The sequence below is a fragment of the Mastigoproctus giganteus genome, chromosome 8, assembly GCF_048544385.1.
Source record: "Mastigoproctus giganteus isolate SK-2022 chromosome 8, ASM4854438v1, whole genome shotgun sequence".
NCBI lineage: Eukaryota > Metazoa > Arthropoda > Arachnida > Uropygi > Thelyphonidae > Mastigoproctus > Mastigoproctus giganteus.
The window spans coordinates 216,804,912-216,830,530 of NC_143582.1; the positions used below are offsets into that span (position 1 = coordinate 216,804,912).

Below are 25,619 nucleotides of genomic sequence, written 5' to 3' on the forward strand. Positions count from 1 at the left end.
TTGAGTAATATAGTATAAAATTAATGAGGACATACTGTATTGCATAAGAAAATAACAAATACCATTGGTGCATCATAAGAAATTGTGATTTATTGGATAGACAAATGGAACATGTCACACTTCATGATGGGAGTATGACTGATATTAGTGAATTACACTCAAACTTGGTTTTACTTCATTGAGGGAAGGAACATTTCTTGATGTTATAACCATTAACACCAATGTTCTGCTTTTCTGTCAGTGACATTTTTAGTTTGAAGGGAAGTTAGAATGTAATGACATCCTTCTCTTTCTGAAGTAAGTGATTCCAGGAAAGCAGCTATGGAATGAGTTAAAGAAAATTTTAATGAATGATTATGGAACATTAGTAAAACTCTATCTTAAGAAGAGAATTCATGAAATTATCAAATTAAAACTGAATTTATCACCATTTCAAGATCTTCAATGTGCAGAGTAGGGAAAGGACTCAAGAGAATTGTTAACATGACTGAGAAAGTTGTCAAAATAAATTGGTATTACTCATCAACTAATAGGGTATTGTATGGTGATTTCACAAAATCTGTGCTACGTAGAAGAAGTCCATGCCTACTTTTTTTTGTAATGAATATCCTGCCATATGCTTGCTGATGATGATAAGTTACATATGTTATTATAACCAATAGTGCTTTGTTTGCTGCATGATCTTGACTTTGTGTAGTACACATTATTTGAGACATACTATACAGTAGATTACTATTTGAAATACAGTATCACAGCTATTTTAAATACAATATGACAGATAACGAATGAATGTTTTGCCCATTATAAATTATATATTGCTGTTAATTTCACTGCAAAGTTGGATATTACGTAGAAACATGCAGTTTTCAAATGATATTTTAGAAGATAAAACGGCGCAATTTATATTGTTTAACTAACTTAATTGTGACATATAGCTAAGTGCTTGTTTCAGAGGATGCTTTAACCAGGTTTGACTGGATATGTATATACAGGTAGTTCTTGACTTTACAAGTTAATTCATTCCTAGCATGCGCTCGTAAAGCGGGAATTTTTTTCACATATACATAAGGTTAAAAATAGGGATTACGTTCTCAACAATGAAATTAGTTAGCTAATTAGTTTGTTTAAATAATGATTGATTATCCAAAGAAATGAAAAGGTAGCCTGTAAAATCAAGCAAATTATAATAATAGAGAAATTATTTACGACTTACAAATGTTAAAGAATGTTTATTCTTCATCATCATCGACTAAATGCACACTCGTTGATCACTCATTATTGGCTTGGCACTCGTTGATTTGTTGCACAAGGAGTCGTGTTTTTCAGAAATGTTTCAAGAGGCGTTTTTTTTTTCAAGATAATCTCTTTTAATTATAAATTTCACAATTGCATGCATAAGCATTTTTTAACGGCACGCACAAATTGCAACTAACACGATTTGCATGGAGTAATGAGTTTACAAAGCTTAAAAAAAAAAGGAATGAAGAGAAGATTCTGAAAATGTATTTATGTTTTTTATATGATTGAAGATTTCAGTAAAGGGGAAACACATTTCACCATAATGATGTAAAAAAAAACACACAATTCCAGCTATCGGTATTTTCGCAAATGCAAGAAGATAGATCGAGTTTACTACCCTTTTATAATTGCTTGCACCAGAAAAACCAAATAAACCAGAAAGTGCAAATTGTTTTTATTGTTTTATGGTTGTGACCTCATCCCCAGAAATGTGCTTTAGAAAAATATCACAAAGGCATTTAAAATTGATTCTTATAACAAAACATATGATAATGATGAAAGTGTAGTACATTTTAATGATTTGAATTGGTAACTAATACAATTTACAAACCATGCTCATGACCTTTTATATGGCCTTAAGGTCACGCTTGTGACCTTAAAAATGACATTTTAGAGAGTTAAATAGCTTAGTTATACATTGAAAATTTCAACTTCCGAGATCTTGAAACGAATTGCCAAAAAACAATGTGTTATTCAGTTCACATTACAATATTTTAACGATATGATGGTGTCTCTGGAACGGATTAATATCGTAAAGCTGGGTATACTGTATTGTATAGCTGCGCACGTGGTTTTAAATGCGGTATTTACGAATGTTTAACATTCATTTTTTTTTGCAATTAATGTTCATATTTTTAATTTTGTTGATATTTGATACTTGGGAGAAAAAAAGTCGTAAACCCGTGAATTCGTAAAGCGAGAACTGCCTGTAATATGTATTACTATACTGTTATTATACAGTGCAACCTTGATGTAACGTGCATCTCTATACTGCAGTTTCGGATATACCACGAGTATGATCATGTCCCCCAAAATGAATTATGAAAAAAAGTAGCGTGTTCAAAGAACTAGCAATTTCATATTGGAAACTAGAAAAAGTGAATCCTGTATATACCCATATCTACTGTACATCCTACTACCGTATTTCCAAGAGGGAAAATTGGCTGTATATTTGCTTTGATATATTCAGTATTCAGTCGCAGGGTAATTTTTGTAAACAACAGAACATATCAGGGACTATTTACTGTAGAAGCCCAGTTTCTCTCCTCAGCTGGAGATGCAATAAAAAAGTAGATCATTGGAATGCTAATTATAAACAGCTACCTCTGGAGGGGAATGTGGCTACCTTTCGTCAAGCATGTTACATTAGTTAAAAGTAAATTTTTGTAAACAACTGCACATGACGTCCTTTCTTTGACTATAAGTTACACTTAGGATAGTAAAAACTGCTAAGGACTAAACTAGAAAAAAATATACATGAACTTACAAGTGAATTATGGTGAAATCAGATGACTTCATTTTGGCACTATGATAGGCCAGTAGTTTGATTTTGATTTTGTTTTCTCAAAGCATGGTTAATTCTATGGCATCAGATTACTAATTTCAATTTACTAATTTTGCTGTGTATTTATTAATACACAGCAAAATTAGTTAATGAGTAGGACTAAAGTGATGGTCACTAAAAGCAAAAATTATACAGATGAAGAAAAGTTAAAGATTATCAAAAGAGTTAACAGTGGTGAAACAAAGTGCAGTATATTTTGTGAGTGTGAAATTCAAGAAGGAACGAACTGCAGTTGGATAAAAGTGGAAGAAAAATTGCATTGATTCATAGACTCTGTAGAAGATGAAGTAGGCCAACAAAGAAAGAAAACTAGACTTTGTGATTGTACAACCAATGCTTGTACAAGTGGTTTCTACAGAAGAGTAGGGAAGGAGTACCAATAAATGTGATAATTTTGAAAGTACAGGAACTTAAATTTGATAAGCTGCTTGGTAGAGATGATGACACATTTAAAGCTTTTGCAGGGTGGCTTTGGAGATGGAAGGTTAATCATGGGATATCCCAGGTCAGTCTTGTAGGTGAATCTGCATTTGGAGACATTACAGCAGCAGAAGCATGTCCTGAATTTCTGCATAATGTGATTCAAGATGAATAGTTGTACAACTGTGACGAAACAGTGCTATAAACTTCTGCCTGGCAAGTCACTAGATATTAAAAAGGCATCCAACAAAGTGAACACAAAAACTAACAAATAGAGAATTACTGCATTGCTGTGCAAAAACAAGACTGGAAATCACAAGCTAAAGCCATTGTGCATCAGTAAAGGTTGGTTGAAGTCCCCAGTGTTTTAAGCACGTCAACACGGAATCTCTACTGAATTTGCTTCCTGTTTTGAAGGTGAGTTTGTTCCATTGGTGAGACACCACTTGCTTTCCAAAAAACTAAGAAAAGGCTCTTACTGTTGGATCACTGCCCATCCTTTGGCTAATGTCCTGAAATCGAAAGATAGCAAGATCGAAGTTGTGTTTCTACCAGGGAATACAACTGCCCTAATTCAGTCCATGGATTAGGGCATTATTTAAGCCTTCAAAGCCTGCTATCATGGCAAACTACTTGCTGGTATTGTGAACCCAGAAATTTGAGTTCTAGAATTTCTGAAAACATTAACGCCGAAAGAAGTTGCATAAAATATTGGATTAGTTTGGGAGAAAGTAAGCTCAACTGGAATCGAAAACTGCTTGAAAAATGTATTAGAAAAGATGAAATTGCTAACAATAATCTTGAATTAGCAGCATTTTCAGAATAAGAAACAAAGGCTACATGTAATGTACTTAGTGGCGATCTTGGAGCAAATGACCTGGCTGCTTGGATTGAGGTAGATGTGGAAGCTCCAGTTGCACATTACCCGAGCAAGGAAGAAATCTAAGTCTCTGTGAACAGTGGGAAGACAGTTGACAAACAGAAGGTCAGTAATATTGGTGGTGGCTCAGAAGATATTGTGGATGACTCTTGTAAGGAAAAAGCACAAGAAATTAACAAAGTTTTCAAAAACATTTATGAGGTGATGGCAGGGTTAAAACGTCAGAGTAATAGTGAACATATTAATATATTTCATCTAACCACTGTTACAAAAAAGGAACTGAAAAAATGTCATCAGTTCCAGCAAACTAAGTTACATGACTGTTTCAGAACAGATGCATATAATGTAAGTCTATAACAGTATTGTGATAACAGAATGTCTATAACAGCAATGTAAAGGGAATGATATAACCTTTAATACTTTGTCTTTTAGCCTGTATACCCATAAAATATTAGTAAATAAAGTATTTATTTACTAAGTAAAGTGAATTTATATTAAAAAAAACTGGGAAAAATGGTAAAAAATTTTTGGCTAATAACATGCTTTGCTTATAATGCAGGTATTAAAGTTGTTGCCTGTCTGCATTACATCAAGGTTGCACTGTATATAAAAATATACACATGGTGAGAGAGATTTTGTGATTATGATTTGCATTGCATTGCACTGCATAAGGCTACAACTGTTCAACCAGGTCTTCTGGTGGGTTTAGAGTGGGTTATTGAAATACTGCATCCCTTTGTTCTTTTCACATGGTTGTGCCTTATGGTTTTGCTGATGAGATAGGACCTCTGTAGATGAGATCCTTCTTTATTCTTTTTATTTGTAGTCTATCTTTTATCCTTTTGAATTTTATTTCACAAAGCCAGCAACTATTGATATCAGTATACAGGAAACAAGATTGTCTCAACAAGCTCAGTGTACTTTTTGAGTGCTTCTAAAAATTCTTTGTTTTAGTTTCAAACAGTGTAATGTAAATTGAGTGGAACAGTAGGTACTACTACTACCATATTTAAAGAAATGGTAATTGTTGTTTTATGCATTACTTTAACTTTAAATTCAGAGTTATTCTCAAAAGATAAACATTTTGGAGTTCTCAAGTATTCTCTTGCATAAACAGTGGATTCACCTGCCTTGAATATCTTTGAAAGGATTAATTTGATTAGCTACAGTGATTGCTCAGTGGTTAGCAAGTTCATTTTTTACCTGAAGTATCATTGATCAATTTAAACAATAAAAGTGAAAATTTTAGTAAAAGTGGTTTTTCTGCTAAGAGGAGGGAGCGAAAGCTATGACCTTAGAAAAATTATTATTAGCATTAGCAGAGGCATATGATGCAAGAAAGCAAGCTTATTCAGCATCAGCCAAAAAAAAAAAAAAAAAAGCACAACCACTACTCCCATTTCACCCCTCCGTTCGTTCGAAATACCTGTACAGCCGAGCCTTAAATTTGTTTAGGCTATCAACTTCAACAAGTGATGGAAGTCTATTCCACAAACCAACTGCCCGCTGGCTAAAGGCAAATTTCCGCACATCTATCCGACATCCGTCCTTCCTCAATTTGAATTTATGCCCTCTCAGGTGATTATTCTGAGCAAGAGGAAGAATCCCATCGGCATTGAGCATGCTCAAGCCATTCAAAGCTTTATACACCTCTATCAGATCACCTCGCCGATGCCTAGTCTCCAGACTCTGTAATTTGCAAAACTTAAGCCTTTCTTCGTAAGAGCAACCCTTTGTTCCATTCACTAATCTTGTTGCCCTTCTCTGTACTCGTTCCAGCAGCTCTACATCTTTCTTGAAATGAGGTCTCCAGACCTGTATACAGTACTCAAGGTGTGGCCTGACCAATGCCTTATACAAGGGAATAATCACATCCCTATCCCTGCTAGAAAAATTCCTGTATATCATTGACAAGACACCATGAGCTACTCTTGCATATTTGATTTTATTAATTTGATTAATTACATGGTGAAAATAGTGCTTCCTTAATTTCATGTAAATGTAGTGTTAATCAATCAATTCATTTTTAAGAAAGAAAAAAAAAGACCTCAGATAAAGGACATGCATTCATTTCCTGTTGCAATTTCATGTTACATTTAACACTAGACCTACTGGTGAGTTTAGTTGAATACCAGACTAACCAGTAATATAGGTAACTTAGATTACTAAACTCTTCCCATATCTGCTGTTTAAAAACTACATTTCTGTATTTTTTTTAACTTATTGTGAATATATTTTTTATATTATTTTTACAAGGATTTTTTAAACATAATGATAATTTCAAAAAAACCAACATTTTATTAGAATAATACAAATGTAACACATAGTACAAATGGAATTGAAATATAAGAAATTGTGATATATAAAATTATAATAACAACAAAAATGAAGAAATAAAATATCATATTATTGTGATTATGGACTTGGACATTTTTTTCAGTAGTGTCATTGTTTGGTGGCATCTTATTATTGTTATTTATATGCTAAGTTGGTAGTTATAGTTTCACAGCTTCAATATTTGAACAGTGATTTTATGTATTTCACATTGTTTGGTGAAATGGTTATTATTGTTATTTATAAGCTGTTGGTAGTTCACAGCTTCAATATTTAAGCAGTGATTTTATGTATTTCATATTGTAAAATGAAATATATAATTCCTATATCAGAAATTCACTGATGCCTGATACAGTCAGTCCTCGTATAACACGTGTTTGCACTACACGAATTGGATCATACATGATTTATAAATAGGGGAACAATATCTCATATAACACAAACCGAATTCGCTTATGCACGATTCGCCTTTGTGTTTACAAGAAATGACAGTCGAACGCAGAATCACCCCAACCGAACGCAACACGATACGAATGAAGAGAAGATTCTGAAAATGTATTTATGTTTTTTATATCAGTGAAGGGGAAACACATTTCACCATAATAATGTAAAAACCAACACAATTCCAGCTATCGGTATAATCGCAAATGCAATTAGATCGAGTTTACTACCAGTTTATAACAGATTCCAATAGTAGAAATGCAACTGGAAATTGTTTTTATTGTTTTATGGTAGTAACCCCTAGAAATGTGCTTTAGTAAAATGTGAGGTGTTAATAGTGTATCTCTGCATTTACGGTATTGTTTATTCAATTGCTACACTCACGCAGCTTTGTTTATGTGTATCAAGCGTTCCTCCTCGTTTTTGTAATTGTTCTTTATTGCCTACAAATGAGTAAAATACTTAAAAGGTGTGAAAAGGAAGCATCCTGGTGAAGACACTGCAGATTCAGAGAGAAAAAGAAAAGAAATATCGATAAATAGAGGCGGACTGGGCCAAAAAATCTTACCCGGGAAAATTTATAGTGGCCTCATACTATGGTTTATGGCCAAAATACACCGGCCTCCTGCCCACCGGGGTTTCCCTAGTAAGGCTTATGGCCAGTCCACTTCTGTCGATAGAGAAAAAATATGAAATTGTGAAACGCTTTGAGCAAAATGAAAGACCATGTGATATTGCACGTGCTACAGACCTAAATGAGGTAACGCCGAGAATTACAAAGAATGCAGAGAAAATAAAAACAACTTTCATAGCAGGAACAACTCAAAGTGTAATTAAAATCCATTAGATTAAGACACAAAGAATTGGAAGAGATGGAACGGCTGTCATCTGTTTGGACAGAAAATCAAACAAAAAACAAGTTTGCTTACGATAGAAGCAAAAGCAATGGCAATATTTTATTATGTAATAGTCATAATAAAATATTGTAATTATTAATATTGTATTTTATTGTAATAAAATATTGTAACTATTACGTAATAAATAATCGTAATAAAATACGTATTTTATTACGATTATTTATTGTGTTTGGTAATGTTTTGGTTACAAATGTGTGTTCAATCTTTGGTGGTCGGCACATAACCCTATTTTTCCCCATAGGGCCTGTTGTTTATATTGCACGATTTTGCATTGCACAAGGGTTTCTAGGAACACAACTATCGTGCTATACGAGGACTGACTGTATAGGGATATTTTTATTATAGGGATATTTTTTAGAGTTCATTGATGGGGAAGATTACATTGGAGTGATGTTTGATATTGTTTATAATTAGTATTGAGGAAGGTAAGATTGTGAAGCATCAGTATATATACTTTATGCCTAAAAATATTCAGACATACATGCAGGTAGTTGCAAAGAACGGCCTTTAATTCTGAAACCTAGTATATAGTAGAGCCACCTTTGGCCTGTACGACATCCCCATTTCTACCAACTTCCAGTGGGTGTTGGTTATAATTCACCTTATTCCTTTTGTAAAATAGCTGAAGAGCCAATTTGGAAGGCCATTTTGGCCTCAGCCTAATTGAGCCACTCCAGTTCATCCCAGAAGTTTTTAGTGGACTTGAGTTGCAGGCTCTGAGTTGGCCAGTCTAACTTTTTTTTTTTTTTTTTTCATCATTGTTCACAAACCTGTGTGTCATGGTGTGTTGTCAATGCTGAATCTGACAGAATCTGTTTCTGTGGTACTATTACAGAGTAGGTGGTGCATAATTGTCCAGCACATTTAAGTAAGTCATGGACATCACAGTTTCAGGTACTCTCACCAATGGACTAAGTCTGAATCATTTGAAACAGCCCCCATTGTATCAAACTGCCTCCACCCAAAACTTCATGGTTTAGACAGTACACTCTTTGTGTACTGTCTAAATTGTCTGACAGGAAGTGCTGTCTGGGTTATCTCCACATCCAAAGGAACAAAACATTGTGTAGTGAAATTTGTCACTCCGTTTCACCTTTTTCCACTCTTCAAGATTCCGTAGATGTCATGAACAATGCCATTCTAAATGTGTTTTGTTGTTGGTGACCATGATATCAGGCCTATATTCAGTTACTCTACCATTGTACCGAAGACATGCATCATCCCCACAGATGGTTGAAATATTGACAGATATTCCTATGATCTTTTGACCCTGCTGCATGTGATGTTTTCTGCAGATGTGTAAGGCACAAACTACCTTCTTTATGGTTTGTTGAACCATAAAGCCTCACATAAAGTCTCATTGAACCATAAAGTCTGCACAGCCTCACAAACTCACATTCTGTGAGTTTGTGAAGCTGTGCAGACCTCTTTTCATTAAGATATCACCTGCAGTCTTCCATCTTTGAATAACATTTGCTATATTGGATTTTGGTAGCCACAGATGTGCATACAGAAAAGTTTTACTGATGTGGCAACTACCCATCATCCCATGTTGAAGTTATTTGAGTTCTGATCCACAATCTGTAATTGCTTCTAATGTATTTCTGCTGTATAGGCAAGCCCATGAGATTTATATTGGTATATCTGAACAAGTACGCATATGTGGGGAACTTTTGTCACAGTACACTATATTTGTAGAAGGATGTCAAAGTAATCAGACATCTGATTACTTTGGGTCACAATTTTTCTACGATTTACACAAAATATTGTTTTGCATCTAAATAATATAGAATGTTTTCAGTAGAATGCATAAAAATAATAGAACAGAATTCATCTCATCTATATTATCCTGCCAAAAGTCAGAGGACACCTCTCTGGCTGCAATAAATTATGTGTGACTATGACATATACAAATATTTTGACCTATAAAGGCAAACAGCAGTAAGTCTGGTTGGTATGTTAAATAGGCACATTGCAGAATATGAGGCACTGAAAATTTATATGCTATTCAAGAGGAATAGTTCTGGATTAAATGTGTGGTATGCAATTTTCTGTTATGAGATGGCAGGCTATAGTGGTAATTATCTGGATATGATTCAGCTATTTTCTGTGCTGCAGATGGACCATTTGCAACAAGATGTTATTTTTTCAACAGGATCATTGACAATGGAATTAGAAAGTTAGCAAATTCCTAGCTAACACATAAGGGGACCTATTTCTTGCCCTCCCCCCACTCATCAGATGTAACTTCTGGATGTTTTCTTCTGTGATCACATTAAGAATAAGTGTATTGAACTAAAATTCAAAGTGTGAATGAACTCATGTGACAATGTCAATGCTTATGTTACACCACAGATGCTTAACAGCAGTTAGCATGAAATTGAATATCATTTCAACATCACTTGGGTTACAAATTAAAACTATCAGTGGAAACCTATTAATGTCATGAAAATGTTTTGAGGTGTTCTTTCAAATAAACTTGCTCTTTATCTGGTATGTTTTTCTTTTTACAGCAATTTGCAATGTGGTGAATATACATTTTTAAGTGACTTCGTATGAACTTTTTTTTTTTTAATTGTAGATTACAAGTTATATCTCTGTTTTTGTCTCCTATCCATATACTACTACTACTACTATTATTATTATTATTATTGTTTTTGATACTTTTTTTCTAGTCTGGATGTCAGTGATTTTATGTTCTGTATAACAACATCTGTAGATTCCTGCAAACCTAGTTCCTCAGTACTGTGAGCTTGTGGCTGGCAATCCATTATCCAGGCCAAGTCCTTCAGAATTTCTTAAAAGGTGTTCTACAGGGAATGGATTTCTTAAAAATAAATTTGTAGAAGCATTATTATTTTTAGAAGAAATTCAGGTATGTTTTTAATTTTTATATGCTATGATATTTTCTTTTATTTTTATCACTGAGTTGATATACACAGAAAAATTAATTGTACATTCTCTTTAATTTAATCTGCTTTGATAATATGGTCCTTGCTGTAAAGCATTTTGTGTGGCTAAGCATTTTTCTGTGCAATTTAATAAAGCATTTGCAAAGATTTAATAGTTCTATTTAATTTCAGATCTAATTTTCTTAAATTTTTTTCATATATTGTTAAGTAGACTTTGAACTATAAGAAAAGTCCAAAATGAAAGCTGCCTTTTTTTTTTTTTTTTTTTTTTTGAGTCACCAATTTTACTTGGTGGCACTGTTCCTGTCTCATTATGGCAGGGTTAGTAACCTGGTTGAAAAACTATAGAAAGTAATAAAAAAAAATTGCACCATTGGAGTCAGATAGCTTGAATCGTAGCAATAGCCATGAAAAAAGACTGCTTCCCAACTCTTACAAAATACTAAGAAAATGCACAAACAAGCAGGATCTCCAATACTCTTGATATTACATTCACCAGAATCTCTCCCTCTCATTCAGAGATACTTTGAAAATACAGCAGGATCACTTACAATCATCAAGCAACCCTAATCAGGAGACTTACTGATAGAGACCTCTTATCCAAGACATTCTAAACAGTTCAATACCAAAGTGTCCTTTCTTAGTGCAATTCCAGTCTGAATCATCATACATGTCACAATGAAAGGAGTAACAACTGAATAGGACTTGTCAGGTATTTCAGAAGAAGAAATAGCCCAGGAATTACTTGCCCATAAAGTAACTCAAGTAAAAAGAATCATATTACAAAAAGATGTAAGCCTAGTCCCAATGTGTGGCATCATTCTAACCTTCAGTAGATCAGATTTTCCAGCATTAGTCAAATTGGGTTACCAAATTGCCATTTGCCCATATATTCCAAACCACATAATGTGCTACAAATGTCAGAAATGTGATTGTTCTCAGATAGCATGCCAAGGTTATGCAACATGTCTGAACTGTGACTGAGTCTAAAAACTACATAAACAGAATGTACTGCAACAACTCCACAGTGTCCTCATTGTAAGTGACCATCTGTCATTTTCTGAAATGTGAACTTTGGAAGATAGGGGAAAATGTTTGTTTGTTTGTTGTTTGGTTTTTAGGAGCATTAGCAACTAAGGCCATATTGCTCCGGGAATATGCGGTGGTCATTCCCTGACCTTTCCGCATCCTCCGCATTTGGTGGTGACGGGCTTGAACTCCTGTCTAATCAAGAAGCATGTGCTACGCACTGCTGCTGCTCCTTCCCATCTGGCTACGGAGGTGCCCGGGGAAAATATATATAAATATAAGCAAGAAAACAAATTAAATATTCAGAAATGTATATATGCTTCCACTATCCAAAATTACCAGTGTGTGGTAATTCAAACAGATGTTTCAGTCTCCCCAGACATATCTATCACAAAATGGGCTCAGTCAGTACTCTCAATCCAGTGCTTATCCAAGCTGTATTTAATAGACTAAACCAATAACATTCCAGTCATAATTCCATCTGCCAGCCCTTCTGGTTATCAAATAGCAGTGAAATTGCTTAAGTTAGATACGTCAGAATGAGACAGTCACACTCAGTTAGTATGGATGGATAGACATAGGTGATCTGAGTAGCTAAAGTAAACTACTTGAAATACATGCAGATAATGCCATTAAATTTTGTACAAAGCAAAGATACAGAAGATAAATCGTACACCCAGAAAAGAAAAAGCAAGTGATCATTGCAGTCTGCTCATAAAAAGCAAGACAGACTCATCTTTCTTTTTCAGAACCAAATAATGGATTACACCATACAATGGAATTGCAGAAGGTTATGTAGTAATGCTAGTGATAATTTTGATCTGATCTCTTGTTATGTTGCCTGTAAATAAACAGGAAAAGACACAATTTGGCCTCAGTAGCCCTTGTGTCGTTAAGCGTTATAACAACAACTACAACTGATCTCTTGGTATGATCGTGTAGGCATATGTTTGCAGGAGACTAATTTAACTCCACAGTTTATTCCTGAAATCAACAACTAAACTTTTATATGCATACTTTGTATAGAAATCACTGGAACTTGGTGTTCTCTGTATATGGAAGTAGCAATCTTAATAAACTCTAGAATCCCATCCAGGTATACTCCTAACTTTCCTTAGAAACAGTTGCTGGTTGTGTCATCCTTGGCATTGTGTTGACTATTATCTTTATATATTACTTGCAGATTAAATTCCAGCTCCATTCTCTTTATTCAGTGATTTTAAAAACTGCTATCTGTTAATGGAATCCACTCAAATGTATAAAATAAAAATTAATAGAATTATTAATAAACTACAGAATTTACCTCAACCATTGCTCTCGCCATTTTTTCTGCTGAATTAGGACTAAACGTCTAGTACTCTGAGAGAGCAAAATCATATTTAAATGTGCTCAAGCTAAACCTGCCCAAGGAAACAAACGGTGTTCATGTGCCACCCAACCAAGTAAGCCCTGATCAGTACAGAAACCAAAATGCCACATCATACGCCCTTGAACTGCACCCAGGAATTCACTCATCAGTTAGCTCTGAACAAACCCGGACCACTACAAGGCCTGCCGCCAACTTGGTGCTGGGTGCCAAACTGGAAAATGTCCATACTACTAAGTGCAAGACAGCCAATCAAAACAGTTCGAATAGGAAGAAAAACACTTGGACGGGCACTGCACTAGTTTCGAAGCTTCAGCCTTTCAAACTGGGTGGTTTATCACCCCGACTTTCCCCCAGCAGTTTGTTTGTATCACGTTTGGCCCCGGACACATCAGCAAGACTCGTCACAGATGTACTGTTTGAGGAACTCCAGTTGGATTTAAAGATTCAGAGACTGAACACTCGTAGCACATCGTATGCTTCTTTTCGCATCTATTGTGACAGAAGCCAGTTTGAAAGGATTGGAACGTGTACCAAATGGCCTCTCAGCACCATCATCAGGCCATTTTATGAAACACGAAGCAGAAAAGAAACAATACCCTCAAATACCCCTGAGAGGTGTCCACAATAGTCCAGACTACGACTAGACGATGTATCTTTATTCCCAGCTAACAACCAAACTGTTCTACATGGGATTAGCCATAGCAAAAAGGTAATTCCATATTTCACCCTTAACATACCTACGGAAAGGGGGCTCCCAATGGCGATTGAAAACTACTCAATATCTCCGGCATCTCTGTCTCTGAATTTTATGATCTCTGTCATCGTTTCAACAAATAACAGATCACAGACGGATCAGACAGTGTACATCTGTCGTCAAGGTCAAGAGAACAACTTCATTCCAACTGCTATTTGAAAATGTGCGATCCATTAGGAACAAATTGAATGAAGTTGAGGAGCTCTTGCTGTCGAGTTCAATGGACGTGGTTTGCTTCGCAGAAACATGGCTTGATCCCAGTGAAGAAACACTTTCTTCTACTTGGTCTGCAAGATATCAGATGGTGTGCACATCTAGAGAAAACCGCAGGGGAGGAGGAGTTGCAATTTTGTTATGAGCGGGTATTTTCTATCCTCCACTCGGTATCGAGCCAGTCCAATTCTTTCGAGGCAGTTCTACAGCCAGAATGGTTCTCTCGACATTGTCGCAGCTTATATCCCACCAGTTCCAAACGCACAAGTTGTTGATAAACTCCTCAATTGGCTGCTTAACCATCTCCATTCATCACTGAAGCACGTAGTCTGTGGGAATTTCAATCTCCCAAATACCCTGGGGAGCCTCAAGAGAAGACTGAGTCAGCATGTAGACATATTAGGTCTTAAACTGGTTCGCACACCACCGACAAGAGGTGAAAGCACATTGGACCTCGTGTTCGCATCAGCAAATTGTGTAGCTAATCAAAACCCGACAAGCAATATACAGTCTGATCATAACCCCATCATTCTCTCTGTGCAAACAGAAATGCCCATCACTTTTGGCAGGAGAAAAGTCACAGCCAAAACAATTACAGCACCCAAATACCTCAATCCTGAAAAGTGTGTTTATGCAGCCCAGGCAATCTCATGGGATGTACTTGAGGAATGCGACCCTGAACTCGGAATCAACCTAATGACAAGATGGATAGCCACTATCTCTCTATTCTGCAACAAAGAAGCTAACCTTACAGAGCATTCAAAGGCTTGGTGGAGTCCAAAAGTCTCTGAAAGCTTTCACGTCAAACAGAACATGCATAAGTGATGGAAAAACTCCGGCTCACCCTCAGACAGAACTGCCTTCTCCCTAGCTAGGGCGCTTTTTATTAGGAACAAGAGGGAGGCAATAAAACTTCACTTAGAGGCTACCATAAATATGGGGAAGCCCTTCCATAGAAGCAAAGCAGAGAACGTCATCGACTCCCTCAGTCTGAGCAGTTGGCTCAACCATATCACTAGGTTCGCCGCTCAGCCAGAATCCACTACACCAATGGAATTCCCAATCAGTCCGATTTCAACAGACCCCTTAAATTCAGTTCAACTCACCAAATATCAGCTGATTGATGCAATAAATAGTTTAGCACCTACGGCCGCATCCGGCGCCGACGGGATTCCTCAGTTTATGCTGAAATGCCTGAGTACATTTATTGTTAATCCCATTCTGTCGTCATTCAACAAAATCCTTCATCAAAAATTCTTCCCTCCTATATGGCATGTCTATCTAGTAAGACCGCTGCCAAAAATATGCTCTGCTTCTCAGCCCAGTCACTTCCGTCCTATTTCTTCTGCATCAAGCCTATTAAAGATATTTGAGAAATCTCTTCTGAAAACGTTAAATAATACCACATCAGCCACCGCAGATCCACTATGCCACCCGGTCAAGATCCACCACTACCAAGATCCTTGAGGCATTTGAGCACGGTTCGGAAATCACTGTTACTTATATCGATGTCCAGGCAGCATTTGATTCCGTATCCGTTCATGCATTCGCAAGGCTACTAAGTGAGCATTACCTCATTATAGGAGATATGCTCTAGTTTATTCAGACAATGCTTGAGAACAGGACCATTATTGCTCGCGATGACAATCTGCGCTACACCAGGACTATTACAGCTGGAGTCCCACAAGGCAGGGTCCTCTTTGCTATCTTGTTCTCAGCTCTTCTTCTGCCTTTCGTGACGGGCCGAACTGATATTATCACCTTCGCTGATGGTATAAAACTGTTCGCTGCTATCAACCCTGGAGACACTGCTGACTACATAAATGCCTTAATCGTAAAGAAAATCCAGAACCTCAAGGCCTTCTTATCCGGTTTCGGCCTTCACATCAATCCTGAGAAGTCAAAACAGTTGACCTTCTCGCTGAAATGCAACCCAACAATGGTGCAACCCAATATAAGAGGATCTGCAATTTCTGCTGTTCAGCAACACACCGATCTGGGCATTACCTTTGACCAGAAGCTCTCCTTTCTGCCACACAGACCATCTGCAAATAAAGTTCTGTCGACTCCGGTGGATGCTTAAGCAATAACTTATGCATGTCCCTGACCAGGCCGTTGGGTGCAGATATATTAAGACGTGTCTGTCCAGTCATACTTTATGGCGCAGAAGTCTGGACCTCATCTGCCACAACACATCGGAGATGGATTTTTGCGGGCGAATTTTGGCTATTGAAGTGGGCTGTATGGAAATTTCATCTTCCCCCTGCACCAAGAACCACCCAGATGGCAGCAGCTCTAAACATCAGACGTCTTCCTGCCATTATCCATGAGAGAAGGCTCGTCTTTGCTGTAAAAATGATGGTTGGTATTATTTCGGAACCAGACTTCTGGGCTAACTGCGGATGGAGAATCCTAGTACCAAGCCTAGTACGTGGTCTAATCTTAAAAATATTCATTTCCACTTGCAGTCTGCCAACCCCCATGTACTTTTTTCTGACAGAATCTCAGTTATCGGTTGATTCAACTACTGCTCATCTCAGATGCCCAAATTACTCGCTGTATGATTCCTTTCACCTCAAAGGTGGTACTTGTGCATATGTCCATTCTGATATTCCCTGTCAGAGATTTGGCAATTCGGAATCTACTATCTTTGATCTTCTCTGGCTTTAAATCTCTTTACCTCATTGTGTAAAATTCATTTGTTGTCTCTACCGTTCTCCCAACTCCACTAATCACTTGGAGCTTTTTGACTTCCTCTCTTTGCAAATTGACTTTCTCCAGTCTAACTTTCCTAACAGTGAGGTAATTTTCCTTGGTGATTTTATGTTCGCAACTCCAGCTGGCTTCCGTTTTCTAGTCACACCGACCCAGCTGGTCAAGATGCCGAGGCTTTTGCAATTACTAATGACCTTGTACAGATTGTTCATTTACCTACAAGAATACTAGATAATCCTAATCATACAGCCAACACGCTTGATCTTTTTCTCACAAACAACCCTTCTAAGTACACGGTCGAAGTGAGAGGTCCTTTGGGCACTTCAGATCACAACTTGGTGATTGTCTCTTCTCCAATGGAGCCTTTATCTCATGGCTATTCCCAACCTCGTGTTGTTTGGCATTACAAGAATGCAAAATGGGATGACCTGCAAGATTTCTTTTCTTCTTTTCCTTGGTCGGATTACTGTTTCAAAACTTCTGATGTCAACGTTTGCTCAGATCGTGCCAGTGAAATTATTCTTGCAGGAATGGAATCCTTTATCCCACACTCCACTTTAAAATCTCGTCCTTTATCTAAACCTTGGTTTTCTAATAAATGTTCTAAGGCTGTTCAAGAGAAGAATGTTGCATATCGTAATTGGCTTGTTTCTAATTCTTCAGTTTCATTTTCTGCCTACACCAAAGCTTTCAACAATTGTAAAGCAGTTATTAATCAGTCCAAACTAGAGTTTGAACAGACTAAGAGTAGAAAACTTGCTTCTTGCCCTAATGGTAGCCAAGCATTCTGGTCCCTTGCCAAAGCTATTGGCCGCAACTTTTGCCCATCTCTGCTCCCACCTCTGTCCAAACCAGATGGTTCTGTTGTCACTTCAGCCAAGGATGTCACTTCAGCCAAGTTGGAAGAAAAATGGGATGCTAGCATCCCATTTTTCTTCCAACTCATATATTAATGATCTTGGTAAAACACCTCCCACCATTCCCAACATGCTCCATTCAATGCCTCCTGTGGTCTTCGATCAAAAGGATGTCAGAAGGATTTTGATGAATCTTGATGCTAAGAAAGCTCCAGGTCCCGATGGTATTTCTCCACTTGTTCTCAAAACCTGTGCTCCTGAACTTACTCCTATTCTTTGCCGCTTTTTTTACTTTCTTACTCCAAAGGTGTTTTTCCTTCTGCTTGGAAATTTGCTCATATCCAGCCAGTTCCTAAAAAGGGTGACAAATCCTTCCCATCCAATTATCATCCCATTGCAATTACTTCTACTCTTTCTAAAGTAATGGAGAAATCAATTAATTGCCAACTCTTAAGCTACCTAGAAACCTTCCGTCTGATCAACGATCGCCAGTATGGATTCCGTCAGTGTTGATCCACTGGTGATGTTCTGGCTTATGTTACCCATTTATGGACTAATTCAATGGAAAGGTTTGGTGAAACACAAGTAGTTGCTCTTGACATCTCAAAGGCTTTTGATCGTGTTTGGCATAAAGGTCTTCTAAACAAGCTTCCATCTTATGGTTTGCCAACTGTTTTTAGTAATTGGTTATCCAGTTTTCTCTCTGATTGCTCACTGAGGGTGATGGTAGATGGTCTTCTAACTTTTCCACTAATGCCGGTGTTCCCCAAGATTCAGTTCTTTCCCCCACTCTTTTCCTCTTGTATATTAATGACCTTCTTCCTTTGACTGGAAATCCTATCCATAGTTTTGCTAATGATAGCACATTACATTCCACTTTCCATTTTGAGAAACCTTGCCCTGTTCAATCAGCTTCAACTTCTCGAAAATCTGTTACCAATTACTTAAATGCCGATCTTCAGGTAATTCTCCAGTGGGGGAAAGACAACTTAGTTGATTTCAACCCTTCTAAAACTCAGTCTTGTCTTATATCTCGCAAAAAGGAGTCTTAAGCTCCTATGCTTATCTTTAGTGACACTCCGATTTCTAGGCAAAATGATATATCTCTCTTGGCACAAGCAGATTACAAATATTGCTTCCTCTGCATCTAAAAAACTTGGTTTTCTCTTTTGCTCTCAGCGTTACTTTTCTTCCAAACAGCTATTCACTCTGTATAAATTGCAAATCCACCCTGCCATGGAATATTGTTCCCACATCTGGGATGGTGCCCCCAAAACCTTGCTGAAGCTTCTTGATTTCATTCAGAAGAGGGCAGTTAGGTTAATTAATGATTCATCTCTGACGGAGTCTCTCCACTCGCTGTCTCATAGACGTACTGTTTCTGCTGCATGCCTCTTCTACAGATACTTCCATGGGCACTGTTCTTCTTAATTGGCTTCTATAATTCCCGTTCTCTTTTTCAAAACAGTCCAAACACGTGCCACCACCAGCCAACGTCCATTTACTGTCCAACTTCAAACTCACGGAACCAACTTTTCATCTTCCTCGTTTATTCATTCAACTGCCGTTTTTTGGAACAACCTTCCTTCATACGTATTTCCTGAAAATTACAGTCTACAGAAGTTCAAGTCCAATGTCAACAAATATCTTCTTTCGTCTTCTCAACCTCCGACCCAAGCACGGTACTAAGTACTATAGGTTCTAATACCTCTCGTGTTTGGGGTTTACATAAAAAAAAAAAAAAAAAATTTAAAAAGGTGTAGGTTTAAAAAACCCACACCTTTATTAATTTGCTGTGTTAGAGCTAATAGAGCTGTATATTAACAGGAAAAGATTCTGAATGTACAATCAGATGTTTTTCCTTCCATCCACTGCTTGGTTGTTCAACCAAACAGCTCACACAAATCTTTCTAAAAGAGCCAAATATAAAATTTCATGAAAATCTGTCTGCCGAGAGTCAAGTTGTTACATGCAGATGGATAAACCAGGTTGAGACAGTAGGCATTTTACATATGTGCTGATATGCCTGAAAATATAACAAAATTTTAGATGACTTGACAAATCTTTTTAAAAGATTCAGTCATACAATTTCATGAAAATCTGTCAGTTGAGATTCGAGTTATTACACATAGGTGGGATGGATGGACAGATAGACAGACAGATATGGTGAAGACAGTAGGTACTTATATGTGCCTAAAAATAAGAAATGAAATATATAATGGAAATCAAACAACATATCCGACTAGTGAGATGAGATGTTTCTCTAGTCTTACATTTTATCTACTTCTTTCAGATATTTATATAATCTCTCTTTAATCTACTTAAGCTCTATGACATGACAAAGCCAGTTACTCTAATTTACTTTTTATCAAAGAGTAACAGATAAGTTACTCTTTGATAAAAAGCCATTTTTTTTTATACTTAGTATTTAATTACTGCTTGGTTCATTAATTTGAATAAATGTCCTCTTATTTATGTCATTCTAGAATGAGAAAATATACTCCTTTATATCTTTTGGTGTCACAAGTGACTATTATTTAACATATGAAAACGTAATTACAAGTTTTGATAATTTCCTTGAAATACTTTTAATGAATTGATGAATTTATGATGCTTACAATATCTGATATTTTTGTATTTATTTCTTATTTAGTTTTAATCTTCAAACTAATTTTTTACAGATAAAAGATTCTAATGAAAAATCTAGATTTTTCAATGGATTAACATCACTTTTGGATACATTTCCTCAAGATATGTGCAAGTTCAAGATCCTTCCACAGTTGCTGAATGCTTTTGAGTTTGGGAATGCTGGGTCCACAGTTCTTTCACCTTTATTTAAAGTAAATTATTTTGTATTCTGCTTCATAGTCATGTAAATTGTTTTGCGAGAAAATATTAATATGCATTGCAATTTTGTAGTGTGGTGTGTTGTGTAAATAAAAAATTAAATCTTGTTCATTCTTTAATGAATTTTTCTCTGTGAAATTATATCATCTATAAAATGGCTTACTCCACTCTGTATTTTTACTTTTTAGCTTGGTAAGTTATTAGATGATATTGAATACCAGCAGAAAATTGCTCCATGTGTTGTGAGACTATTTTCATCAAAGGATCGAGCTACCAGAGCAAAATTGCTTCAACAGGTGTGTTTTTGGAATGGTTACAAAATAATCAGGATGCAAGAAATTTTTTATGAATATTCTCATGTGTATTTATTTTCCTTTTTAATTATCCCTTAATCCAGTTATCCCCTAATAATTATGTCAGTTAACCCTTAATCACTGAGTTATCCATTTGCAAAAAAAAGTAAAAAATAAATTGCATGAGTAGTTTAAAACAGTTTAACATTGCACCAAATTGTACACTTTCTATGCATGCTATTTATTGATATAGCTAACTTGAAAGCACTAAATAGATTATCACTGTTATCATATTGTTATTGCTTTTGTTATTATAATGATGTGTAAAGAAATTACATCATAATAATTGAGCCTTCTTTATAATACCATAATAATTTTTATACTCTAGATCAGTGGTGCCAAAACTACTGAGATCTATAGACCCCTCCAAAAATAAAAAGAAAAGTTTGTGGACCCCCCCCTCTCTCTCTCTCTCTCTCTCTCTCTCTGTGTGTGTGTGTGTGTGTGTGTGTGTGTAAACACTGGGTTTTCTGAAAAAAAAAATTCCAAGTTTTATGTTTAAAACAACTCAACTTTATTCTTATTTTTACATAAATATATAATAATAACTTTATTTATATCAATTTGCTATACATAGAACGAATAATTTGACCATTTCCAGAGGGTCATTTTGCAGACCCCTGGAACTGGTCTATGGACCCGCAGGGGTCCGCAAACCCCAGTTGGGGAACCACTGCTCTAGACAGCATTTATGAGAAAATGGATATATATAGCTCAAGTCCAAAAAATTTTGAATATTCCTGGAAATATTTGAAGTTCATGCTTTAACAGGTGTTTTTGTATAAAATACTGAAAAGATTTAAATATTATTATATTGAAAATCACAAATTTTCAATATTCTCAGTTGTTTCACAAATTTAAAATATATGTTGAATTTGGTTTGTAAACTCCAAAATTATCTTTATGTTTAAGTTAAAGTGACTATTATATAGTCAGAATAGTACAGTAAGGGTAGAATGATGCAGTCTTGAAATAAGCAAGAAGAAATGTTGTTCATTGAGTTTACAGAAAAAATTATTCACAAAAGTAGATAAAATTGAAAATAAATAGCTAAAAAGCTCAGTTTTTCATGGCCTTCAACACTGAGAGCCATTACTGAGCATGGGAAGAATGGTTCTCTCTCTCTCTCTCTCTCTCTCTCTCTCTCTCTCTCTCTCTCTCTCTCTCTCTCTCTCTCTCTCTCTCTCTTTCTCTCTCTCAGCTTCAGTTATGCAGAATGGATGCCCTCATTTTAAAAATCAAAGAGCAAATCAGAACACTTCTTTTATAAAGAAGAGTCATTTTTTTTTTCAATTATCAAAAACTATGAAATACATGTTACTATTCTATTAAATTTTAATTTGAATTTTCATTCTGTGTTTCAAAGTAAAAGCCTATAATAAGTAGTAAACAAAAAAAGAAGATTAGCATGGTCAAAGAAGTTTATTAAAATTGATATTTTAATAAAGTTTGTGTTAAACTGCCATGTGTGGCAGTTTAACACAAATTTTATTAAACTATCTAATAACTATCTATTTATTAACCTTTACGGTAATGTTTGTTCTGCAGGAGTAGGACCCATGCCATTTGTTGAGGAACTTTGTGTACTTATGATGCTTTTCTCATTGAAAAATTGTTTTTTGTTCTGTCAGAATATTTTTTAGACATGCCTTTCATTTATAAACATGATTTTGCACCTACCCATAGTTCAAACAGGACTAAGGAGTGGCTTCAAAGAAATGATATAAATGTTTTAGAGTGAACATCCAGTTCCTCCCAATAACACCAGTGAAAATGTATGGAGGATCCTAAAATGCAGCCTCCACACTTATCAGCCAACAACAAAGGGAGACAATTAAAGTATAAACCACATATAGGAAAGCTTTATCAATATCAGCCATTATCAATCCACTACAGAATGGAAACCTCCTCAACAATTCATGTTAAGGGAAATGGACCAGAATCTGCCCCGCTGGTCCAGTGCTTGTTGGTAGATTGACCGTATTTAGCAGTTAGGGACTTCAACCCCAGTGTACTCTACTGTACTGACAATTGTACAGAGAAATAGAATGGGCCAGTAAATCAGATTGTGTTAAAATGGGCAATTTTAACTTTCCAAATATTGACTGGAACTTGTGGGTTGGTCATCGCACACTACCAAGACTTTTGTGGATTTATTGGATGATTGTTTTCGGCAGCAGCATGTTAGAGAGGCAACCAGACAGGATAATACTATTGATCTGGTTATCAGCAGTGATTATTCATAGATAAAGGAACCACTAGGTAGCAGTGATCACAGTGTACTGATGTGGGATTTACTTAAAGATATAATTACCATTAGGGATAAAGGAAAAGGTTTTGCTTCCGTTAAGGTGACTGCAGTGGTCTCAGACAGTTTTTAAATTTTGTACGGTGGGACCAACTGCTGATGTCACCAATGGCAAATTTTAAGTGGGAAGCATTCAAGGAACTAATCGTGGAAGCTACTAGGCTTTTCATACCGATTAAGAAATATTGGTCAAGATTTAGGCCTAAATGGATGTCAGATGGATTAGTAAGACTCATGGCAGAGAAGGAAAATGCATGGGATGCATATAAATTATCAGGTGACACAGAAGCCTATGGCAGACATAAGCTAGTCGGTAATCAAGTCACAAAAGAGGTTAGGCAAACAAAGCCATATTGCAAGAAATCTTTTTGCAAATGATGCAAAGAAAAACAGCAAGGACTTCTTTACTTATATAAACTAGAAGAAAGAGGATGAATAAGATTGGTCCACTTGATATCGATGGTTCGACTGTTGATGATCGTACTTGGATAGCTAATAATCTGAATGAGTATTTTGCATTTACATTTGCACATGAGGAGTTATTAAGTGAGGAAAATTCCAGAAGTTTATCAAACTGTAACAAGGTGCTTAATGATATTGTAATAACTGAGAGCAAAGTGGAGAAGAAATTGTTGAAGTGAAACATAAGAAAAGCATCTGGGATGGATGGGATCTATCCAGTTATATTAAAGGAGGTGGCAAAGGAAGTAAGCAAACCTTTAGCCATAATTATGAGAGCATCCTTGGATTCAGGGGAAGTCCCTACGGACTAGAGATGTGCAAATGTATCGCCAATTCACAAAGGGGAATCTTAGGGTGAGACGAGTAATTACAGACCAGTTAGAACTCACCGGTCTTCTGATATCTTCCATTCTTGGCATTTTTCGTTTTTTTTTTCTGTTGCTATTCTTATTTCCTTACTACTTTTGGAATAAATACCTATATTCACCTAACCTGTTCTACTCTCTCCCTTTACCACAATATTTAAGTTGTGACTTTCTTAAGAGTAGAAAACTTGCTTCTTGCCCTAATGGTAGCCGAGCATTCTGGTCTCTTGCCGAAGCTGTTGGCTGCAACTTTTGCCCATCTCTGCTCCCACCTCTGTCCAAACCAGATGGTTCTGCTGTCACTTCAGCCAAGGATAAAGCTGACCTGCTAGCATCACATTTTTCTTCCAACTCATGTATTACTGATCTTGGTAAAACACCTCCCACCATTCCCAACACGCTCCATTCAATGCCTCCTGTGGTCTTCCGTCAAAAGGATGTCAGAAGGATTTTGACGAATCTCGATGCTAAGAAAGATCCAGATCCTGATGGTATTTTTCCACTTGTTCTCAAAACCTGTGCTCCTGAACTTACTCCTGTTCTTTGCCGTCTTTTTTCACTTTCTTATTCCAAAGGTGTTTTTCTTTTTGCTTGGAAGTTTGCTCATATCCAGCCAGTTCCTAAAAAGGGTGACAAATCCCTCTCATCCAATTATCATCCCATTGCAATTACTTCTACTCTTTCTAACCTAATGGAGAAATCAATTAATTGCCAACTCTTAAACTACCTAGAAACCTTCCATCTAATCAACGATTGCCAGTATGGATTCCATCAGTGTCGATCCACTAGTGATATTGTGGCTTATGTTACCCATTTATGGACTAATTCAATTAGATAGTATGAATCAGAGCTGTAATACTCAATATGTTCTACGTTGATAATAATATTAGTAAAATAATAAGAGGAGTTTACCTCAATATAGTACGTAGAACACTTCCGTATGATACCCTCCAGAAATAAAAACGAAAAAATCGACAACTTACCGGTACATTAGAGTAAAATATAAATAATTAAATAATCAATTTAACACAATTCAAATCAATTTAAAACAATTAAAAATCAAATTAACGCAATTAAAAGGACTAATTCAATGGAAAGTTTGGTGAAACACAAGCAGTTGCTGGCGTCTCCGTAGCCAGGTGGGCAGGAGCAGCAGTTCATAGTCACACGCTTCTTGATTAGACCGGGGTTCAAGCCCGTGACCACCAAATACGGAGGCTGCGGAAAGGTCAGGGAATGACCACCGCATATCCCCGGAGCAATATGGCCTTAGTTGCTAATGCTCTTAAAAAAACCAAATAACAAACAACAACAAGCAGTTGCTCTTGACATCTCAAAGGCTTTCGATCATGTTTGGCATAAAGGTCTTCTAAACAAGCTTCCATCTTATGGTTTGCCAACTGTTTTTTGTAATTGGTTCAGCCAAGTTTTATCCAGTTTTCTCTCTGATCGCTCACTGAGGGTGATGGTAGTTGGCTCTCTGTCTTCTAACTTCTCCACTAATGCCAGTGTACCCCTAGGTTCAGTTCTTTCCTCCACTCTTTTCCTCTTGTATATTAATGACCTTCTTCCATTAACTG

At 36.3% G+C, this 25,619-nt stretch overlaps 1 protein-coding gene across 1 annotated transcript in view; it reads left to right on the forward strand.

Moving 5' to 3' along the window:
- The window catches only part of yata (N-terminal kinase-like protein yata), a 238,753-nt gene that overhangs the window by 106,832 nt on the left and 106,302 nt on the right, over nucleotides 1-25,619 (forward strand). Inside the window, exons 7-9 of the mRNA XM_090380105.1 lie at nucleotides 10,575-10,730; nucleotides 20,386-20,544; nucleotides 20,740-20,847. Coding sequence (XP_090236231.1) covers nucleotides 10,575-10,730; nucleotides 20,386-20,544; nucleotides 20,740-20,847 — 423 coding nt within the window. The remainder of the gene's footprint in view (nucleotides 1-10,574; nucleotides 10,731-20,385; nucleotides 20,545-20,739; nucleotides 20,848-25,619) is intronic.